General features: G+C 44.2%; 1 protein-coding gene across 3 annotated transcripts in view; it reads right to left on the bottom strand.

The window, feature by feature from the left end:
• LOC143989051 (cytochrome P450 2K1-like) overlaps nt 1-22,673 on the bottom strand; it is an 86,598-nt gene that overhangs the window by 41,082 nt on the left and 22,843 nt on the right. For all 3 annotated transcript variants that reach the window (XM_077489057.1, XM_077489058.1, XM_077489059.1), the window contains exon 3: nt 21,674-21,836. In XM_077489057.1, coding sequence (XP_077345183.1) covers nt 21,674-21,836 — 163 coding nt within the window. The remainder of the gene's footprint in view (nt 1-21,673; nt 21,837-22,673) is intronic.

The following is a 22,673-nucleotide window of genomic DNA, read 5'->3' as shown; positions in this document are numbered from 1 at the left end:
AGTCGTTCTAAAAATTGCAGATCACCCCCATTACTAGTAAAAAAAATATATATAAAAATGGCATAACTCTATCGCCTATTTTGTTGACACAATAACTTTTGCGCAAACCAATCAATATACGCTAATTGGAATTTTTTACCAAAAATATGTAGAAAAATACATATTGGCCTAAACTGAGGAAGACTTTTTTTTTGATATTTATTATAGCAAAAAGTAAAAAATATTGTTATTTTTTTCAAAAAATCTTTTTTTGTTTATAGCGCAAAAAATGACATGAAGGGGCTTGGCAGCTTATAAAGGTGAGGGTCGCATTGGACACCTTTGCCATTGCGCTATATGCTGGGTGTTCAGTGTGCCTCTGTGACTTTAACCACTTCAGCCCCGGAAGGATTTGCCCCTTCCCGACCCAGCTCTTTTTTGCGATTCTACACTGCGACGCTTTTACTGACAATTGCGCAGCCATGCGACGTTGTACCCAAACAAAATTGACGTCCTTCTTTTCCCACAAATAGAGATTTCTTTTGGTGGTATTTGATCACCTCTGCGGTTTTTATTTTTTGTGCTATAAACAAAAAAAGAGCGGCAATTATTTTTGCTATAATAAATATCCCCCCAAAAATATATAAAAAGACAAATTTCTTCCTCAGTTTAGTCCAATATGTATTCTTCTACAACTTTTTGAAAAAAAAATCGCAATAAGCGTATATTAATTGTTTTGTCAAAAGTTATCACGTCTACAAAATAGGGGATAGCATTTGTATTATTATTATTTTTTATTAGTAATGGTGGCAATCTGCAATTTTTATTGTGACTGTGACATTGTGGCAGACAGATTGGACACTTTTGACACTATTTTGGGACCATTGGTGCAGAATCTGAAAACCAAAAGGTCCGACATAAACAAATGCTTTGTTTTCGTTGTCACAACAGTTCGATATAGATAGGAGATTCGACATGACGCTGACAATAGCGATCTGTGTCCATCGAATCTGTGGTCGAATGTGCCTAACCTTAGCTCTATTAGTCCAAGATTATTTTACATAGAGAGAAACGATTTGACATAGAGAGAAAAGATTTGACATTATAGAGACAATAGCAGAAAAGGTCGAATGTGTCTAACCTAACTCTATTAGTCCAAAAATATACAACATAGAGAGAAAAGATTCAACATTAAGATTCGACGAAGCAGTCGCCCAGAGTGGACATTTCTAGTCAAATGCTCTGCCCATAGGCTATAGAAGAATTCTAATGTTGGTTGATAGTAATAATAATATATAAATATTATTATTACTAGCGTCATACAACATTAGAATTCTACTATAGCTTGTAGGCGGAACATTCGACCGGAAATGTACGATTTCGGTGTCGTACAGTTTTGTTGCTCCCTTGAATCTTCTTAGAACATTCAACAGACACCATAAGCCTTCAATGACAGATTTGACGTTAATTACTTCAGATTTTCGGATGCATTTTTTAACAAAACAAAATAAATAAAAACAAATTTCGGGAGTAACTAAATAAATGTATTTTTGGACAAAAACGAAATTCCCAAACAAAATATTTTAGTGTGCACATGTCTAGATATCAGTGCTATAAAAATGCACTGCTTATTTACCGTGTAAATGTCACTGGCATGGAAGGGGTTAAACACTAGCGGGCGATCAAGAGGTTACCTGTGTTCTCTCAGCATGTTCTAACTGTAGGGTGGGGGGGGGGGGGGGTGTGCTTACTGGGACATGACAGAGATCACTGCTTCCGATCACTGGGAGCGGTAGATGAGCACTGATAGGTGGTGCTGATAGGCAGTATTGATCGGCACTAATAGGCGACATTGATGAGGCAACCCTTGTAGGTGGAATTGATGGGCACTGATAGGTGGCATTGATGAGCACTGATATGCAGCATTGATGAGTATTAATAGGTGGCATTGATGAGCACTGATAGATGGCACTGATGATTGGGGCACTGATTATCAGTGTAAACAGTTCACTGACATTCTGGATGGTTAATGGCAGACCTTTCCTCACACAGACCCAGCGTGACATCAGCTGATCACATGGTAAAGGGCGACTGTGATTGCGCTGGATGCACATCCCAGGGGTCAAGCGGGAAGCAGGGTTCTGCAGGGTTTTGCCTTATGCAACCTGAATGCCTGTAAAACACATTCTAAATGCTCATGAACTCTTTGGTGTGTTAATGCATTTTTAGGCTGCTTTAAAATTTAATTGTGAAAGAGCCTTTTAATGATGAGCTGGGACTAATGACCTAATAACAGTTATTTTAAGAGTCTGATCTAATCAGTTACTGAGTATGCCTATGTTCCTGCTTAACCACTTGACCTCTGCAAGATTTACTCCCTTTATGACCCGGGAATTTTTTGCGATATGGCACTAAGTTACTTGAACTGACAATTGCGCGGTCGTGTGACACTGTACCAAAATAAAATTGATGTCCCTTTTTTTCCCACAGATAGAGCTTTCTTTTGGTGGTATTTGATCACTTCTGCGGTTTTTATTTTTTGTTCTATAAACAAAGAAATATACAGACAACTGTGAAAACTATTTTTTCTTTCAGCTATAAAACATATCCAATAATTTTTTTTTTTAATCGAATTTCTTCATAGATTGTGGTCAATATGTATTCTGCTACATATTTTGGTTAAAAAAATCCCAATAAGCGTACACTGATTGGTTTGCATAAAAGTTATAGGGTCTACAAACTATGGAATTTTTTTTTTTACTAGTAATGGCAGAAATTTGCGATTTATAGCAGGACTGCGATATTACGGTGGACAGTCTGACACTTTTGACACTTTTTAGGAACCAGTGACAGTTATCAGTGCTAAAAATATGGTCTGTCACTGTATGACACAGGCTGGGAAGCGGTGAGAAGCCCCATTCCAGGATGGTCGGACAACAGTTGGCGGGTCCCCCTGTGACCGCTGATCTTGTCTTCAGGTCTTAGACACAAAAGCACACCTGCATCATCCTCCTGGGCCCTTTCAATTGGATTTTCCTGTAACATTCATCTGGAGGTATCTTTATTAATTACTTTATATACCCGGCTATATGTGCACAATTCTACCAGGACTCCTATTGAGCTCTTTGCTGATAATTGGTTGTAAGTACTGTTATTAATCTCTTCTTATATAAAATCTTGTATTATTTCTATACTGGTGTCCATCTACAGTGAGGAAGGAGCAGGGCCGGTGCTACCACTAGGCGGATTAGGCAGCCGCCTAGGGCGCACTGCCACCAAGGGCGCAACTCTGGCTGCTGTGTATACATAGCTCTCTGGTGTGGAGATAACAGTCTTATGTCTGTAGAGCTGGGCGTCAGTATAACAGGACAGACAAGCGTGAGGAGGGGGGAGGAGTGAGGAGACGGGCGCAGCTCAGTAACTCAAGAAAGCAGAATTTTGGTGGAGCTGCTCTGCAGTACATGTATATAGGAGCGATCTGCACACCTAGGAACAATACACAAAGCAGCCTGTAAGTGTCTTCCGCCCAGCTCCTGACACTCATCCTGGGCACTGACAAACACTCCTAGCTGGGGGTGGGGAGAGCCGCAGATCCCGTGTATAAGGAAACACCAGTGGAGGAAAATACAGATTGGTGTTTGTAAATGCCACCCTATACACACCACTGATCTCCGAGCCTTTATATTTGCATTACATCCACCCCACTGACTGCTCTGTACACACTCAGCCCGCCCATTACATGGCACAGTAAATAGTTCCTTCGCTGTCTGCAACTTTCAGGACAGGATGATATGATATAAGCGTTCAGTTCAGCTCTTCCTGATAACCCAGAGCTCCCGGGAATGTCCCCCCTCCCCTGATCACAGCATAGCAGGTTGGAAGCAGAAGATGTGGGTGAGTGATCAGTGTCCAGCTACACAATGCTATTACTGATATCAGTGCTGTGCAGGGCAGGCAGGGATTCTCCAGGTTACTGATGATACTAGTGCAGCATTTACTAGAACTGGGCTGTATTTTCCTTCACTTGCAGCATCTGAAATTGGCTTTCTCCTCTCCCTTCCACCAGCAGTCAGCAGCTGCAGGAAGAAAATATAGCCAATCATTTCTAATAAATGCTGTCGTCGTTCCCCCCCCCCCCCGAGGTCTGCACACCTGCTGTGCCCATTATGAAGGATCCCACCATCCCTGTGCTGAGTTCCCGGGTCTGTACACCAGCTGTGCCCATTATAAGGGGTCCCACCATCCCTGTGCTGAGTTCCTGGGTCTGTACACCCGCTGTGCCCATTATGAGGGGTCCCACCATCCCTGTGCTGATTTCTGGGGTCTTTACACCTGCTGTGCCCATTATGAGGGATCCCACCATCCCTGTGCTGAGTTCCCATGTCTGTACACCCGCTGTGCCCATTATGAGGGGTCCCACCATCCCTGTGCTGAGTTCTCAGGTCTGTACACCTGCTGTGCCCATTATGAGAGGTTCTCACCATTCCTGTGCTGAGTTCCCAGGTCTGTACACCTGCTGTGCCCATTATGAGGGGTTCCCACCATCCCTCTGCTGAGTTGCCGGGTCTGTACACCCGCTGTGCCCATTATGAGGGGTCCCACCATCCCTGTGCTGATTTCTCAGGTCTGTACACCTTCTGTGCCCATTATGAGGGGTCCCACCATCCCTGTGCTGAGTTCCCAGGTCTGTACACCTGCTGTGCCCATTATGAGGGGTTCCCACCATCCCTGTGCTGAGTTCCCGGGTCTGTACACCCGCTAGGGTTGCCACCTGTACGGGATTCACCCGGACAGTCCGGGTTCTGAATCATCTGCCCGGTTTTCAGACTGCCTGAAACCCGGACAGACCATTCTGGCAGGGGGGAGCTTCATTACAATACATGCCACTGTGGAGACAGTCACAGCAGCAGTATCATTTCGTCTCAATAAATACACACACTGTGCTGGTGTGTGTGTGTTGGGAATCTGAAGCTCCTTTCTGTCTCCCCCCTCCAGGCTCCTGCAGGATCTCCATTATCTCTGTCCCCCTCTGCAATCACTAGTGCCGTGGTCTGGAAGAAGGGGGAGGCAGAGCGGAGGAGATCACTGGAGCTGCTGTCGGGCTGCCCGCTGCTCATCAAGAGGTGAGCAGACTTTTTATTTTACTAAGCAAAGTTCCAGGAGCGTTTCTTTTGTGAAGGTTAAAGATAAGCAGAATCGGAAGAGACAGCAGTGAGTGTGTGTGTGGGGGGGGGGGGGGGGAGAGTCTGCAGTCCGATCACAGGATCTCCCAAGCAGCTCACTTATCTATGTACACAAACTTTCCTCATCCTCTGTCCACATTATGTGATGTCATTAATGACCATTCACTTAATCCCCTGTGGTGAGTTTACACCCCTGATAGTCCAGGCTCAGAGCCTGGATAACACAGGATATATGAATGGTCATACATTACCTCCCCATCATCTGTACATACAGAGTGCTGGGGGCAGCATCTTATAACACATTGTTTTCATTTAATAGTATTGTTGTATATTTTAGTAGATGATCACAATAGCTTTTTTTTTTTTATTATAGACATCCCTATCTGACCACTTCTCAGCCCCCAACTCCCCCCAGCTTATATCACCCCCAGACCACTTCATACAGACATCACTCCGAGCCGCTTCCTACACCCCATCTGAGGGACTTCATTCCATAGTCACCCCACAGACACCGCAAGAAATCCCTCCCCATACTGCCTCCATCATACCCTCTGCACCCCTCTCCTGTACATACTGCCTCCATCATACCCTCTGCACCCCTCTCCTGTACATTCTGCCCCCATCATACCCTCTGCACCCCTCTCCTGTACATTCTGCCCCCATCATACCCTCTGCACCCCTCTCCTTTACATACTGCCCCCATCATACCCTCCACACTCCTCTCCTGTACATACTGCACCCATCATACCCTCCGCACCCCTCTCCTGTACATACTTCACCCATCATATCCTTCACACTCCTCTCCTGTACATGCAGCCCCCATCATACCCTATGCACCCCTCTCCTGTACATACTTCACCCATCATACCCTCTGCACCCCTCTCCTGTACATACTGCCCCCATCATACCCTCCGCACTCCTCTCCTGTACATACTGCCCCCATCATACCCTCTGCACCCCTCTCCTGTACATACTGCACCCATCATACCCTCTGCACCTCTCTCCTGTACATACTGCCCCCATCATACTCTCCGCACTCCTCTCCTGTACATACTGCACCCATCATACTCTCCGCACTCCTCTCCTGTACATACTGCACCCATCATACCCTCCACACTCCTCTCCTGTACATACTGCCCCCATCATACCCTCCACACTCCTCTGCTGTACATACTGCCCCCATCATACCCTCCACACTCCTCTACTGTACATACTGCCCCCATCATACCCTCCACACTCCTCTCCTGTACATACTGCACCCATCATAGCACTGCTCTCCTTTACATACTGCACCCATCATAGCACTCCTCTCCTGTACATACTACACCCATCATAGCACTCTTCTCCTGTACATACTGCCCCCATCATACCCTTCACACTCCTCTCCTGTACATACTACACCCATCATAGCACTCCTCTCCTGTACATACTGCACCCATCACCCCCTCCAGAAATGTTATTTAATCACAAAACTATATGTATAGTGTATACAACATAAAAAAAGATGTTCATTACAATGTACAGTGGTAATGAATTTAATGTACTACAAAAAAAAAAAATTTGCCGGTGTTCTGGCAGATAGTGTCCTGCCATCATATAGCGTCCGCCCCGTACTGCGCATGCGCAGTACGGAGCATACGAAGCTTCGGAAAATTTCCGAAGCTGAACCGCGCCTGCGCCGTCAGTGGAGGTGGTAGCCCCACCATCCAAGCGGACATAGGGTTGTGAATATTAGAGGGCCCCTCGCGGGCGAGCTTTGCTCGCCACGCTTTGGGCTCGGCCTCGCTGCACTCGGCTCTTTTATATTCCTACTCTATGTCCACTTGGATGGTGGGGATAGAACCTGGACTCATGGCGCAAGCGCCGTTCATCCTCGGCTATTTTCGGAATCTGTGTTGCTGTGTACTGCGCATGCGCAGTACACAGCGGACACTATCGGATGGGGGACCTTATATGATAGGACACCGGCGCTGCTAAAGTGTTCGGGTTTGGCTTGAAGAAAAGGTGGCAACCCTAACACCCGCTGTGTCCATTATGAGGGGTTCCCACCATCCCTGTGCTGCGTTCCCGGGTCTGTAAACCCACTGTGCCAATTATGAGGGGTCCAACCATCCCTGTGCCGAGTTCCCAGGTCTGTACACCTTCTGTACCCATTATCAGGGGTTCCCACCATCCCTGTGCTGAGTTCCCAGGTCTGTACACCCGTTGTGCCCATTATGACGGGTTCCCACCGATAGGCTTCACTGATGGAGGTGACACTGCATATAGGTATCACTCAGTGCCCCTTGGGCACTGATAGGTGGTACTGATGGGCCTGCACTGATTATCAGTGCCTTAAATTATCTGTGTACATATCCCCTGTACAGGGCCAGTGCTACCTATAGACAAGGTAGGTGCCGGCTAGAGCACACATCAATTCAGGGTGCCGTACCGATGCCCCCCCCCCACCACCTCCAGGCTCAGTGACTGACTCCACCCCCAAAATGGTAGCAATCTATAAAAAGGTGGGGTATACATGGGCAGGGCAAAAGGGGTGGAGTCAGGGGTGGGGCCAAAGGGGCGGCAAAATGAGGTTTCGCCTAGGGTGTTAAAAATCCTTGCACCAGCCCTGGGAAGGAGTGGCTGGATTTATTAGGCCTACCGTTACCTTCTTGACCTCATGTGCATCTAGGGGTTTCCCGAGGTAGATGGCTTAAAGAGGAAGTAAACCCTAATGGGTTTACTTCCTCTTTTTTTCCCTGCACAGGTAAAGCATAATGGACTACTATGCATCGCATAGTAGCTCATTATGTGTCACTTACCTGACACAGGAGCCAGCTGATCCCTGTAGTCCGCCGCATCCATCTTGCTGGTGGCGTCTCGCAGCTCCGACCAATGACAGCGGCGAAGCCGCGATGACGTCACTCCCGCGCATGCGCACGGGAGTCGCGTCTCGCATCTCCGCCGCTGCCATTCGGTGAAGCCGCGATGACGTCACTCCCGCGCATGCGCACGGGAGTCGACAAATTAGGCAAATCCATTCTTGGACTTGCCGCATTTAGTGCGCCTGCGCGCCGCTGTCTACGGCGCATGCGCCGTAGACAGCGGTGCCCATTTTCGGGCAAATATCTCCTAAACCATATAGGTTTAGGAGATATTGCTTGGACCTACAGGTAAGCCTTAATCTAGGCTTACCTGTAGGTCAAAGTGGTTTGAAGGGGTTTACTTCCTCTTTAAAGAATTGCAAAAACTGACACTGGATCTGCTTTTGGGATTTTTATTTGACAACAAGTAGTCAGCGCAGTCTCTCAATGAAGGGTAGAGGGTTGGGTAGGAAGTTCAGATACTCTTGGAACTGAAAAAGATAGGAAGTCTCTCACTATAGAAATCCAGAGAATTACAGCTCACAAATGGATTCTAAAAGGCTAACGGATAGACCTCCTCTCACTAGGCCTAGCAGCCGATAGAGTGTTTAAGTAAAACAAAGCCTCTGCCACAGACTTGAATGTATAACGCTTGAATAAAGTCTCTGCCACAGACTTGAATGTAGAACACTTGTGAATAAAGTCTCTGCCACAGACTTGAATGTAACTGAGAGACATAGATAAATTTAGAGAGCTATCATACGGTACCAGTATCTCGCAAACATACAAAATCAGCAGGGGAACAAATACTTTTTTCCCTCACTGTATATGCTTACTAGTAATGTTCTTCTGCTCCCAATTACAATTGCAGGCACTAAAGGAAAGAGAGCAGCGCCTTCTGAGTGTAGCATTAAAAGTACTTTACTAGGAAACAAAAAAGTGGCAACTTACAAGGAAAAGAATGAAAGCACTTGTGCTGCCCCAATGGGGCATAGAATTTATATATACATTGTTTTCCTATCCATTTTCTATGGAAGTTTATATTCAGTTCACATGCTGCCATCTAGTGACCTTTTGTGGTAATGCATTTGTGTTCTCAAGTTTATTTCCCTTATGTTATGACATACAGTATTTCCTTTGTATGTAATGCTCCATCCTTCTTCCTGTGTTTTATACTTCCTGTGTTATCAATGGAGTAACAAGCCTCATGTAGCAGAGCACATGTATTGTACATTGTAAGCTACAGACAATATCATCTTTTTACTGCACAATACCACAACCTGTTCATCTGTTTGTATCCTGTCATCTGCTGTAATCTGATGTTCAGAATAAAAGCATCTGTGGATGGAAATCTGTATTGGTAAGTTCAGGCTATTTGATGAGGATTGTCCCCAGTGATTATATCTGCTTATACAGGCCGGGCATAGAGGTCTCACAAGGGATAGATCGCTTCACAACAATTGGAGTCAGAATCGTCAAAAGATGTATAGAATTCCCACAGCCTGCTGTGAATATGTGTGTGCCTGATCTGCAATCAAGCTCAGTGCCATCCACCATCTTGTGAAGCACATGGCCGCACGAGTTTTACTGCACCTCATGTGAATGTTAAAAACTGTTTCTCTACATTGAACTTTGTTACCCCATTTGTCTAAGCTGCTGTTCATCTTCTTAAAGAGACTGTATGTTTCTTGCAAAAACGTAAAAAATGTCTAGACAAAACTCTGAGCACCCTTTTGTGGCTGAACCAACGCAAATTCACCATGCCTCTGAACCCGCAGATGTACAGGGAGCAGATTCAGCACATATTGCCGAACAGAGTGTATGACCCAAATGTACAATAAAACCTACACAGAAACCCAGAAAAAACTATGAAACCCATAGAGATGAGTTATCCAGCAATCTGTCAGACTTATGGGACAGAACTTCACACTGCATGTCAGTTTTGTCACACTTGAACGATCAACCAGCTGAACTAAGAGACTCTATAGATCGCTTATCTGCCGAGTACAAACGCTTCCAGCTTTCTTGCAGGACTGTAATATAGAGGACTCTTCAGCAGAACTGACCAGGGCTGATGCACTAAATCAACAAAGGGATCTCTTAGTACAAAATGCCAAGTGTAAGGCAGAACTCTGCATTGCTCAACTGCAGGAGACCAGATCTCACAGATCCACATCAACCAAGCACACAGCATGTTCTTCTAGATCAGGGATCTCAAACTGGAGGCCTCCAGCTGTTGCGAAACTACAAGTCCCATCATGCCTCTGGCTGTGGGAGTCATGCTTGTAACTGTCAGCTTTGAAATGCCTCATGGGACTTGTAGTTTTGCAACAGCTGGAGGGCCACCAGTTTGAGACCCCCGTTCTAGATCCTCTTGCACCAGAAGTTCAACATTAAGCGACAAGCTAATAGAGGCCCATGCAAGTCTGTAAGCAAATAAAGTGCAAAGCTCCTTTACCAGAAAGCAAGCAGACAGAGAGGCAAAAATGAAAGCTCAACAAGCAGAAGCAGAGGCAAAGATGAAAGCTCAACAAGCAGAAGCAGAGGCAAAGATGAAAGCTCAACAAGCAGAGGAAGATTCCCAATTAAAGATTCTTCAAATGGAAAAGGAAGAAGCAGCTGCCCTAGCAAGGCTGAGAGTTCTCGAACAAGTGATGGGAGAAAGTGATAACTCAGACTGGTCCATCCCAGCAGAACTGCAAGACCCAGTTGAACGTACCAATGAATATGTACTAAAGCATACTTTTTGCAATGATACAGAGTTATCTCCTGTACGTTTTACTAACAACACTGTTCTGACTCTCAACACAGAGATCTCTCAGCTCCAAATGCCTGAGCCTCTTCAAGTCTACAACACAAGTGCATCTATGCAGCAAACCACATCACCCCTTGCTGATAACAAGGTGACTTCCAGTGACAAGCTGCAGCTCAAGCCACAGCCAGCACAAGCCTTAGGGACTACACCACAGTTAAATGCTCTTGCAACATCATTTCATCCTGGCAAACCTCACCCTACTTAACCAGAGAACTTTCACACCCAAGGGGTTCCACAAGTTACTTTGGCACCAAAGAGTGAGAGACCAGACTTGAATGATTTTCCAGATATATGGTGCGCCATGAACTCATTAACACTACCCTCTCAAGCTTTGATGACTGTCCGGAGAGCTACAGGGCCTGGAGATCAAAGCTGCTATTGCTGATCTCAACCTTATTACCAAGGAGGAATTTGATTTGCTCATAAAATGGCTAGGGCCAGAATATGCAGATCATGTTAAAAGACTGAGAACAGTGCATGTCGACCACCCAGATGCAGGTCTTGTTGCTGCATGGGCAAGACTTGAGCAAGCCTATGGTAGCTCTGAAGCAATAGAGAGTGCTCTATTCAAGAGACTGCAAAACTTCCCAAAAATAGGGAACATAGACTATCTGCGTGACCTTCTCATGGAGCTGGAGTTGGCAAAGGCAGACCCACGTCTACCTGGACTAAGCTTCCTGGACACTGCTCATGGTATCAATCCAGTGGTGTCTAAACTGCCACATGGCCTGCAAGAGAAATGGGCACATATTTTTGCAGGTTTATCAGTGATCAAGCCTGGATGAGAAACGATCCCAGCTTCAGCTTTATTGAAACCAACTTGCCTGCTTCATCTTCATCAAGGTATGATAACATAGCAGCTAAACGTAGAGACTTTAATAGAGCATTATCTGTTAAAAGGACAGACATCTCACCACCCGTATCCTCTCCCGCTCACCAGAGAGATTTGGGTGACAGAGATAAAGACCTTAATCGTCGGTGCCCTATTCACAAGAAGCCTCACCCCCTAAAGAAATGTTGTGGGTTTAAGGCAAAGACAGGGAAATTCTTCAGAAACTTGCAATATGCTACAGGTGCTGTGCTTGTTATGGACATTTTGCTAAAGACGGTAAAGTGGTCATCGAGTGCACAGAATGCAGTAGTGACAGACATGTTACAGTTATGCATCCGGGCCCACCCTCAGACAATTCACAGCAACCTCCTACCTATAGCCCTGTCTCAAGTCATGGTGGGGAGCAACAAGGTCATGCTCCAGCCACAGCTAACCTTTCTTCTTCATGCACAGAAGTCAGTGGGAAAGGCTTAGATTCTGCGCTAAGATATGCCTTGTCAAGTTATACCTGAAGCGCACTACTCCCTTGGGAGCTGCAGAGTTGTTCACTTTCCCACTGGCCGTCCCAGACACCTGTAGCTACCCTTACCTCTGACACTTCGGGTTCCATTTGTGTAATAACACCAACTCACTGTTTATGATTAAAATAACAGATTAAGTTTACTAAGGAATAAGTGTATACAAGGGCTTACAGCAACTGCACTGCTTCACTAAAGTAGTGCAACAGTACAGTGAATACTCACAACAATATGTACAAACAAGTTGTTATTTGGATAAACCTTAAGAATGTGTCTCCAATTGAGACTGGTGCTCAGGATGCAAATGCCTGGCTGAGCACCTTCCCACTTCCAGCACACTTAAACTGAATACAGAAATTCAAACAATAATTTATGATGCAACACAACTACAAGGGAGCTCCCCCTACTTTAATAAAGGTGCAAGGCCTTGCAATATAAGATACCGTCTTTGATCTTCTTTCTTCTGCTAGCTATTTGTGTTTGTAACAAATTTGTAATCCAACAGTGGAATAACAAGAGTTAACTTGAGATGAATAATGAAACTGTTCCTGTAGTGTGATCCACTTGTAATTATCTCTGAAATAATTGCTTAGGAATAACACAGTGTTTAAGTGAAGTGAAGGATAGGCTTGAGGCCTGCTTACACTCAGTCTTTATTAGATTCTCCTCCATGGGACTACAGGTCCCAGCAACACTGTGTTATAATCTAGGTGTATGAAAGTGCATAATAAACTGTGGGCAACAGCCCTCTCACCAAACTGGATCTGAAGAATGTAACAGCTCTGCTCCGGTGCACTCTGTCATGCTTCTAGCCGGCCGGCTCCATCACACCGCTCCGCTCTGCAAGATGAACCGGGTCCCTCTGATGCTCCGACAGGTGTCTCTGGATCCTTCCCATTCACTCAGTCTCTCCAGCGATCAGATGAATGGCAAAGTCTGTATTTGTTCCGCTCTGCAGTGGTTGTAGGCTGTGCTCCCTGGAGACCTCCTCACAGGTCCTTACAGGTAGGCCATGCACCCAGAAAGAGAAAGAAAATGTCTGCATGTGTCCTTTTATAGCCTACCCAGCATGCAGTTCGGTACAGGGTGATCATGGGTAGCTCACCTGGCATTCTGGGTGGATAGGTCATAACAGGATGTAAACAGAACAGTCACTTCCTGTTATCTTTCTAGTGCTTGGAAAAGGAAAATCATTCAAGTCCATTTCCTGTTATTGGCCGCTATATGGTGCTAATTACTAAAGAATAACACTGTCCATAGGCTTACATGTTAAGGCGTCAGTAAGCAAAAATAGCAGCGCTAGATACCCAAAGGGTCGACCTGAGGAAGCTATTAGGATGTATGCCATAATAGATGAACAGAGCAACAGATCCCTGGTTAAGCCTAAATTCTTTGAGATCTTTGGTATAGAGGGACACGCATTCCCGTATACTCTCAGAACCTGTTCTGGTCATGGAGAGACCTTCGGTAGAAGGGCCAATGGGTTCATGGTCTCTCATATCAATAAGGGAGAGGGTATACCCCTACCAACATTAGTTTAGTGTGACCAGATACCAGAGGAAAGGGAAGAAATTCCTACTCCAGAGGCAGCATATCACCATCCTCACTTGAGGCTCCTTGTTAATGAAATTCCTGCAATGGACATGAATGCTGAAATCTTGCTAGGAAGAGACATTCTCAGAGTATCGCAAGCAGTGCAATGGACCTGATGATGCCCCTTATGCACAAACACTTGATCTAGGCTGGGTAATCATGGGCAATGTATTCTTGGATAGAATGCGTACGTCATCCAAGATCCACTCCTTCAAAATTTACATGTTAGGAAACGGGCGTTCATCCCACTTCAAACAGTTCTCTCGCCATTGCAAAGGAAAAGAGAAGCCTCTCAACATCATCCAAGTACAAGATGTCACTCCCGTCCTTTGTGGTGACAACCTAGGTACCACAGTGTTTTGTACAACAAGCGATGACAACAAAATATCCTTGTCAGTCGAAGACAGAGAGTTTATCAAAAAATGGACAAATAATTCTTCCAGGATGAGTCCAACAGCTGGGTTGCACCATTCCCTCTTTGTGGTGCAAGAGTTAAACTCCTAAACAATCATGAACAGGCTCTATCCAGATTCAACTCGCTTCAACTAACACTAAAGAATGGGCCTGAAATGAAGGACCACTTCATTGCTTTTATGAAAAGGATCTTTGACAACGATCACGCTGAACCAGCTTCACCACTTCAAAGACACGATGAGTACTGGTACCTGCCTTTCTTCGGAGTGTATCATCCACGTAAGCCAAAGCAAATCAGGGTAGTATTTGACTCCAGTGCCAAGAATCAAGGCATATGCCTGAACAATGTTCTTCTCACTGGTCCAAACCTAACCAACAACCTTGTAGGTGTACTTATGAGATTCAGAAGAGAGTCAGTTGCCATAACTGCTGACATTGAACAAATGTTTCATAGCTTCATTGTACGTGAAGACCATCGGAACTTCCTAAGGTTTCTGTTGTACCGTGACAATAACATGGACAATGAGATGTTTGAATACCGCATGAAGGTACATGTTTTCGGAAATAGTGCTTCACCCGCTGTCGCAATATACGTTTTATGAAGGACCGCCCTTGATGGAGAAAAGGAGTATGGCATGGATACTCGAAACTTCATTGAGAGAGACTTCTATGTGGATGATGGACTTAAATCTTTATCTACAGACGAAGAAGCCATAGACCTGCTCCAAAGGACACAAGGTATGCTTTCTGAGGATAACTTCAGACTACACAAGATTGCTTCAAATAGTGTTGCTGTTATGAAAGCCTTTCAACCTGGCGATCATTCCACAGGGTTTAAAGACTTGAATATGGGAATGGACATACCACCTGTACAGAGAAGTCTGGGCCTACGGTGGGACTTATTAAAAGACACCTTTGGCATTCAAGTCAGCTTTTCAGACAAGCCATTTACCAAATGTGGTGTTCTGTCAGCAGTGCACAGCCTATACGATCCATTGGGATTCGTAGCTCCCATCACCATACAAGGTAAATCCTTACTTAGTTCTCAGAGACTATTAAAGATTGGGATGCTCCACTACCAATAAACCAGCTTTCAAAGTGGGAGTCCTGGAAACAATCTCAACCTGCCTTAGATGGAATCCATGTACCACGCTGCTACACTTCTGCCTCCCTTGCCACAAGTCAGAGGAAAGAGATTCACATCTTCTCAGATGCATCTACTGAGGCCATAGCAGCTGTCGCTTACCTCAATGTAAGAGATTCTTCTAATCAAGCCCACATAGGGTTTCTGTTTGGGAAAGCCAAGTTAGCACCTAAGCCTGAACACACGATTCCCAGGCTCAAACTTTTTGGGACTGTGCTAGCTGTAGAAATAGCAGATTTCATACTGCGTGAGCTAGACATTCAGATGCAACGTTGTTCTGGGCTACATCTATAACCAGACTAAACGTTTCTATGTCTATGTCAGCAACCATGTAGAGAGAATCAGGAAATCATCTAAACCTGAACAATGGCATTATGTTCCAACTGAAATTAACCCTGCAGATCATGCCACCAGGCCAATGTCTGCAAGTGTCTTTGCAAACTCTTCTTGGTTAACAGGGCCTGAATTCCTGCTGGATCATCTAGAAGAAACCACAGCTGATGTCTTCAGTCTTCTAGAACCTAACAAGGATCCAGAGATCCATCCTAAAGTTAAAACCTTTGTCATCAGAACTGAACAAAGACTCGTCTTGGGCTGTCAACGCTTTGAACATTTCTCCAAGTGGAGAAGGCTTGTATGCACCATCAAGGTTAATTCATATTGCAGATTGCTTCCACACAAAGCCCACAGATGCTCACTGTCAAGGTTGGCACATGTGCCAAAAGCTTCTTTCCGCAAAGGACATTGCTGAAAGTGAACTGATCATAATACGTAGTGTACAACAGTGTCTTTAGCCCAGAAATTAAATGTGTCCGTGACAAGAGGGATATTGCCAATTGCCAACCTGAATCCATTTATTGACAATGATGGTATGTTAAAGGCTGGTGGATGTTTAAACAAGGCTGAGTTGAGTGGGCAAGAACAGAATCCTCTCATTATGCCTGCTCGCCATCACATCACCACTTTGCTCATATGGCACTACCATGAAGGGATTAAGCATCAAGGTAGACACTTCACAGAGGGTGCCATAAGAGCTGCAGGCCTTTGGATTATAGGAGCAAAGAGACAGATCACAGCTACACTACACAGCTGTGTTCAGTGCCGCAAACTGAGAGGGAAACACCATCAACAGCAAATGTCAGATTTGCCAGCTGACAGGTTAAATACTGACCCACCTTTCACTCATGTTGGTTTGGATGTCTTTGGGCCATAGATGGTAACAGCCCACATAACTTGAGGTGGCCAAGCAAATAGCAAACGATGGGCAGTGCTGTTCACTTGCATGAGTGTGCGTGCAGTACATATTGAGGTAATAGAATCTATGCATGCCTCAAGTTTCATCAATGCTTTAACCACTTGCTTACTGGACACTTAAACACCCTTCCTGCCCAGACCAATTTTCAGCTTTCGGTGCTCTCACACTTTGACAATTACTCAGTCATGCAACACTGCACCCAAATTAATTTTTTGTCCTTTTTTTCCCACAAATAGAGCTTTCTTTTTGGTGCTATTTGATCACCTCTGGGGTTTTTATTTTTTGCGCTATAAATGAAAAAAGACCGAAATGTTTTTTAAAAAACGCATATTTCTTTGTTTCTGTGACAAAATTATGCAAATTATAAATTTTTCTTCATCAATTTTGGCCACAATTTATACTGCTACATATCTTTGGTAAAAATAACCCAAATTAGTGGATATTATTTGGTCTTTGTGAAAGTTAGAAAGTCTACAAGCTGTGGTGCGAATCGCACAAAATTGATCACATCTGATGTACTGGTGGACTATCTCACTTCTTGCGACCCGAACAAGCCAGGAAAGTACAAATACCCCCCAAATAAACCCCTTTTTGTAAAGTGGACATTCCAAGGTATTTAGTAAGAGGCATAGTGAGCTTTTTGATGTTGTCATTTTTTTCCCACAATTCTTTGCAAAAGATTTTTTATTTTTTTCCACTAAATTGTCATTGTAATAGGTTATTTTTCTCACATGGCATGTGTTTACCACAAATGACACCCCCAAAAAAATTCTGCTACTCCTCCTGAGTATTACAATACCACATGTGCGGGACTTTTTCACAGCCTGGCCACATAGAGAGGCAAAACATACAGGGAGCGCCGTCACGTGTTCTAGGAGCATAAATTACACATCTAACTTGTTGACTACCTATTACACTTTTGAAGGCCCTGGAACACCAAGACAATGACACGTGACACTGATGACAGATGGCACTGATACGTGGCAATGATGACACTTATACGTGGCACTGATGAGAGATGGCATCAATATTTGGCACTGATGACAGATGGCACTTATATGTGGCACTGATGACACATGGCACTAATACGTGGCACTGATGACACATGGCACTAATATGTGGCACTAATACGTGGCACCGATGACAGATGGCACTAATACGTGGCACAAATGACAGATGGCACTAATACGTGGCACTGATGATGCGTGACACTGATGACAGATGGCACTGAAAAGTGGCATTGATGACACGTGACACTGACAACAGATGGCACGTGACACTGACAGGTGGCACTGATGACAAATGGCACTGATACGTGGCACTGATGACAGATGGCACTAATATGTGGCACTGATGACAGGTGGCACTATGTGGCACTGATGACAGATGGCACTTATACGTGGCACTGATGACAGATGGCACTGGGGACAAATGGCACTGACAACAGGTGGCACTGGGGACAGATAGCACTAACAGGTGGCACTGGGGGCAGGTAGAACTGGGGAAGATGGCACTGGGGTGGATGGCACTGGGGTGGATGGCACTGGGGTGGATGGCACTGGGGTGGATGGTACTGGGGGAGGATGGCACTGGGGGAGGATGACACTGGGGGAGGATGGCACTGGGGCAGATGGCACTGGGGCAGATGGCACTTTTTTTAACTTTTTTTTTTTCTTCACTTACGGCCGCTGCAGCCTTTCATCTCTCCCCTCTCACACGCTGTCTGTGTGAGGAGGGAGAGCGGTGCTGAGAGATGATCTCATATGTTTACATATGAGATCATCTCACATTGGACACGCCGATCGTGCAGTAAACGGCCACTGTGATTGGCCGTTTACAGCGATCTGTGTTTGCTTGTCTCCAGGGGACACGGCAAACACAAAACTTCCCAGATGTGCGCCCGCGGCATCGCGCATTGCGGAAGTAAACACGAAGACATCCAGGGACGGCCTCCCGGACGAAAACGCCTGCTCTATAGCCGTCATTCGGCTATAGGGTGGGCGGGAAGCGGTTAAGATGATTCCTAGCCATCAGAGGACCAGTCAAAACACTAAAATCTGACTGTGGCACTAATTTTGTTAAAGAATTACAGCTCAACTCTAGGCCAATCCAAGACTTTTTAGCTGAAAAGGGCTGTACATGGATTTTCAATCCTCCTCACTCTTCCCATATGGGTAGCTCATGGGAGAGAATGATAGGCATCTCACGTAAAATATTGGATTCTATGCTTATGGACTTAATTCATTTAACAAGACTTACCCACAAGATTTTAACTACCTTCCTGGCAGAGGCATCTGCCATAATCAATTCAAGACCACTTGTTCCAGTGCCCAAAGATCCAGAGACCCCAACTATCCTCACCCCTGCTACTCTTCTTACCCAGAAGCTTGGGTCTGTTCATGTTCCCCTGGAAACTTTAAAACAAGAAATCTGTGCTAGATGGAAGATGGAGTATCTTTCTACTCTGTAAGGATGCAGGAAATGGCAACGGCTGAACCCTAACATAGAAGTTGGAGATCTTGTTCTGCTTAAGGACCAGCAAACTGAAAGGATCGAATGCCCCATGGGACTGATTGTAAAGAGCGTTACTAGTAATGAAGGTAAAGTACGTAAAGTGGAGTTGAAGGTTTCAAGACAAGGGACTGTAAAGACTTTCATCAGACCTATAACGGAACTTATTTTTCTCTTGCCCTTTGCAGAATGAACTTGTTTGCCTACGCTGCTGTATCCTACCCGTGATTTCAAGAAGAAAGTGTCTTGAACTTTAGTTGACATATCTTGAAGCCTTAAATTAAGAGTTATTGTTATTGCATTATATGTATGTTCTTTTATGTCTTTCAAGTCTTCAAGACATCCAGCAAATTACACTGTTGTTATTTGCAGTTCCATCACTACCATTCTGATATATATAGTGGCTTTTGCCATGCCAGACGGGGATTGTGCTGCCCCAACGAGGCATAGAATTTATATATATGTATTGTTTTCCTAACCATTTTTCTATGGACGTTTATATTCAGTTCACATGCTGCCATCTAGTGACCTTTTGTGGTAATGCATTTGTGTTCCCAAATTTATTTCCCTTATGTTATGACATACTTCCTTTGTATGTAATGCTCCACCCTTCTTCCTGTGTTTTGTACTTCCTGTGTCATTAATGGAGTAACAAGCCTCATGTAGCAGAGCACATGTATTCTACATTGTAAGCTACAGACAATATCATCTTTTGACCACACAATACCACAACCTGTTCTGATGTTCAGAATAAAAGCATCTGTGGATGGAAATCAGTATTGGTAAGTTCAAGCTATCTGATGAGGATTGTCCTCAGTGATTATATTTGCTTATACAGGCCAGGCATAGAGGTTTCACAAGGGATAGATTGCTTCACAACAATCAGAGTCAGAATAACACTCATCAGTAAGCTGTAGGACACCACTACAGCTGGCCAGTCACTCAACGCTCCTCCTGCAGTGTGAAGCTGAATAAAACCATTGGCGGTGCTGGTGGTTTCCATCAGGCCTTTGCACCTTTGGCCATGTGAACACTTAGGACTTAACTTATAGAGTATCAGATCACTCCTTCCTTTTGCATTTCTGAATGGAGGCACTGCCAATTGTATTATCAAACCCACTCTTTCACTTCTGGTTCTCTTATTTCATTACAAGCACAATATCCTGTTTGGGGAGGATCATTTCTCATACACTTGTTCTCTCTGTATACCGACAGCAAGAAGAAATACAACACAGGTATTATTCACTACTCACTCTAAACTAAAAAAAGTCTTATGATATACTTAATGATTGATAAAAGAGACATACTCCCCTTCTTCTTCTTTCTAAGTAAAGAATCTACCATCTAAATCTTCAATCTGCATTATCTGGCTACCTTTAATGCTATTTAAGTTTTTATTATAATTATTGTTATTTATTATGATTCATTTGTTACGTTTCATTCGTTTAGATGCAGCATTCGTTATTTTGGATAATTTGAAACTTTGGATAAATTTGGTTTCATTACGTTCACTAAGGCTACACACGCGCGGACTGTTCGCCCAACTTTGTCCGTCCAACAGTTTCAGCAAACAGTCCGCTCAAAATTAGCATGGACGGACATGCCCACACACGACGAACGAACAGTTTGCTGAAACCGTGCGCGATGACGTGAACAGCAGGTACGACGGGACGAAAAATACGACGTCCTATACACTGCATTATAGCTTTCGGCGTGAAAATCCTTTCTGAGCATGCGCGCAACTTTGTTTGACGAACAAGCCTACACACGAGCGGGCTGTTCGCTGAAACAAGGTTTCAGCGGACAGTTTTTCGGAATTTCCGAAAAACCTTGTCCGTCCAACTGTCCGCTGAAACTGTCCGCTGAAAGCCCACACACGAGCGGACTGTCCGCCCAAACACTGTTCAGCGGACAAAGTTGGGCGAACAGTCCGCCCGTGTGTACGCGGCCTAACAGCTAAATTTGAAAGGAAATGCCAATACCTATAATTTAATAGTTAGTAATAGTTAAGTTATTATTACTTAGTTATTATTTCAGATTTTCACATTTTCTTGTTTTCCAAATTTCAAATTTACGAATTTACAAATTTACGAAAAATTTGTTAAACTGGTTTTCGTTAATTTGGATATTTGCCTTAATTTGTTAAAAAAAAAACTAATTTGGAACTAAACAAATTGCACATGTCTAGTTTCTTGAGTCTGGGAGCCTGTGAAGATTTGGTGTGCCTGGCTGTGCAGGGTCTGTGATCCTTATTCACCAATGGCTCCTAAGTGGGGTGCGCTACACTAAACATTGAGATTTGCCAATTAGCAACTACATGTTGTTGTCAATGGCTCAAACCACATTATTTTATCTACTGAGATTTTCAGGTTTTGAAGTTAGCAGCCAGACTGGCATTAACAGAAGTATCAGTAAAGCAGAACCGAAGTGTAGCACTACAGGACAAAGAACCTGAGTGTATTGATGAGCAAATGTGCAGCTCTTATGTACAGTACATGTTTGATTATCATATATCACAATATAGCAAAATTTACAAAGAATCATTAGAGTGTGTAAAATAATGAAACTGTTAAAATAAAATCTCACCATGTCCTTTTTGGTATTTCTGGAAAATTGGAATCTCTGGTCTTTCAGCAAACTCTTCTGCATGAGTGATTAGAGCATCTTTTACTGCCTTATAACCACAAAGTACCACCACTTTCTTTAGGCCCATCTGTATGCTAAATACTGATCCGTACTTTTTGGACAGCTGGAAATAGGAAATTTATAAAAATACATAATTTTTGCAAGTAGTTACAATGATCAGATTACGTTTAGTAGGTAAATCCCATGTACTTTCCTGAACTCCTGTCACTTTAACCACTTGTGGACAAGGGATGAAAATGTAGACCCGCGGACAATTTGAACTGGATCTTGAGACCATCTGGTTGCTTTAATGATCCAATAACACACTATTGGATTCATTAGCTATTGACAAAATTTGATTTAATTTGAATACATTTTTTATTAAGTAGGGATGGTTACCTTTTTTTTCTTTTTAGTTAACCAATTTGAGGAGATTTCCCTATACTTCCTGTTGTCCCTCCATATTAAGGGAAATCCTCATAGAAAGTTGTCACTAAAACAGGTGTCCCCATTTTTTTCCATCCTTTGTTAAAAACACCTTCCATGTACCCTAAGTGTCGGTTCACGGAGGCAGCACGACTTGCAGCACCACTGACTCAAGCGACCTGGACACGACAGCTGCGGCAACTTGCAAAACGACTTCTCTATAGAAGTCAATGCAAGTCGCCTCAAGTCACCCCCAAAGTCGTACAGGAACCTTTTTCTAAGTCTTAGAACGGTTCCATTGTACAGAACGGGACACGACTTGTCAGGCGGCTAAGTCGTCTGACAAGTCATCCCAATGTGAACCGGCACTTAAGGCAAAACACTTTTTTTAAATTTTGGATAGAGCGGAGAAGGATTAGAACATCTGTATTGCTGCTGTCTGTGTCCCCATTAGGGAGAGTCAACCTCTCTATTTCTCCTGTTTAATGTAATCATTGAAAAGTCAAAGTAAAAGAAAATCCCTTTATCCACAACA

This window comes from Lithobates pipiens, unplaced genomic scaffold (genome assembly GCF_037356315.1).
Source record: "Lithobates pipiens isolate NorthernLeopardFrog02 unplaced genomic scaffold, aLitPip1_a1.2 Scaffold_18, whole genome shotgun sequence".
Classification (NCBI taxonomy): domain Eukaryota; kingdom Metazoa; phylum Chordata; class Amphibia; order Anura; family Ranidae; genus Lithobates; species Lithobates pipiens.
Note: the sequence above shows the minus strand (reverse complement) of the source record. Positions and strands in the feature narration are given on the sequence as shown.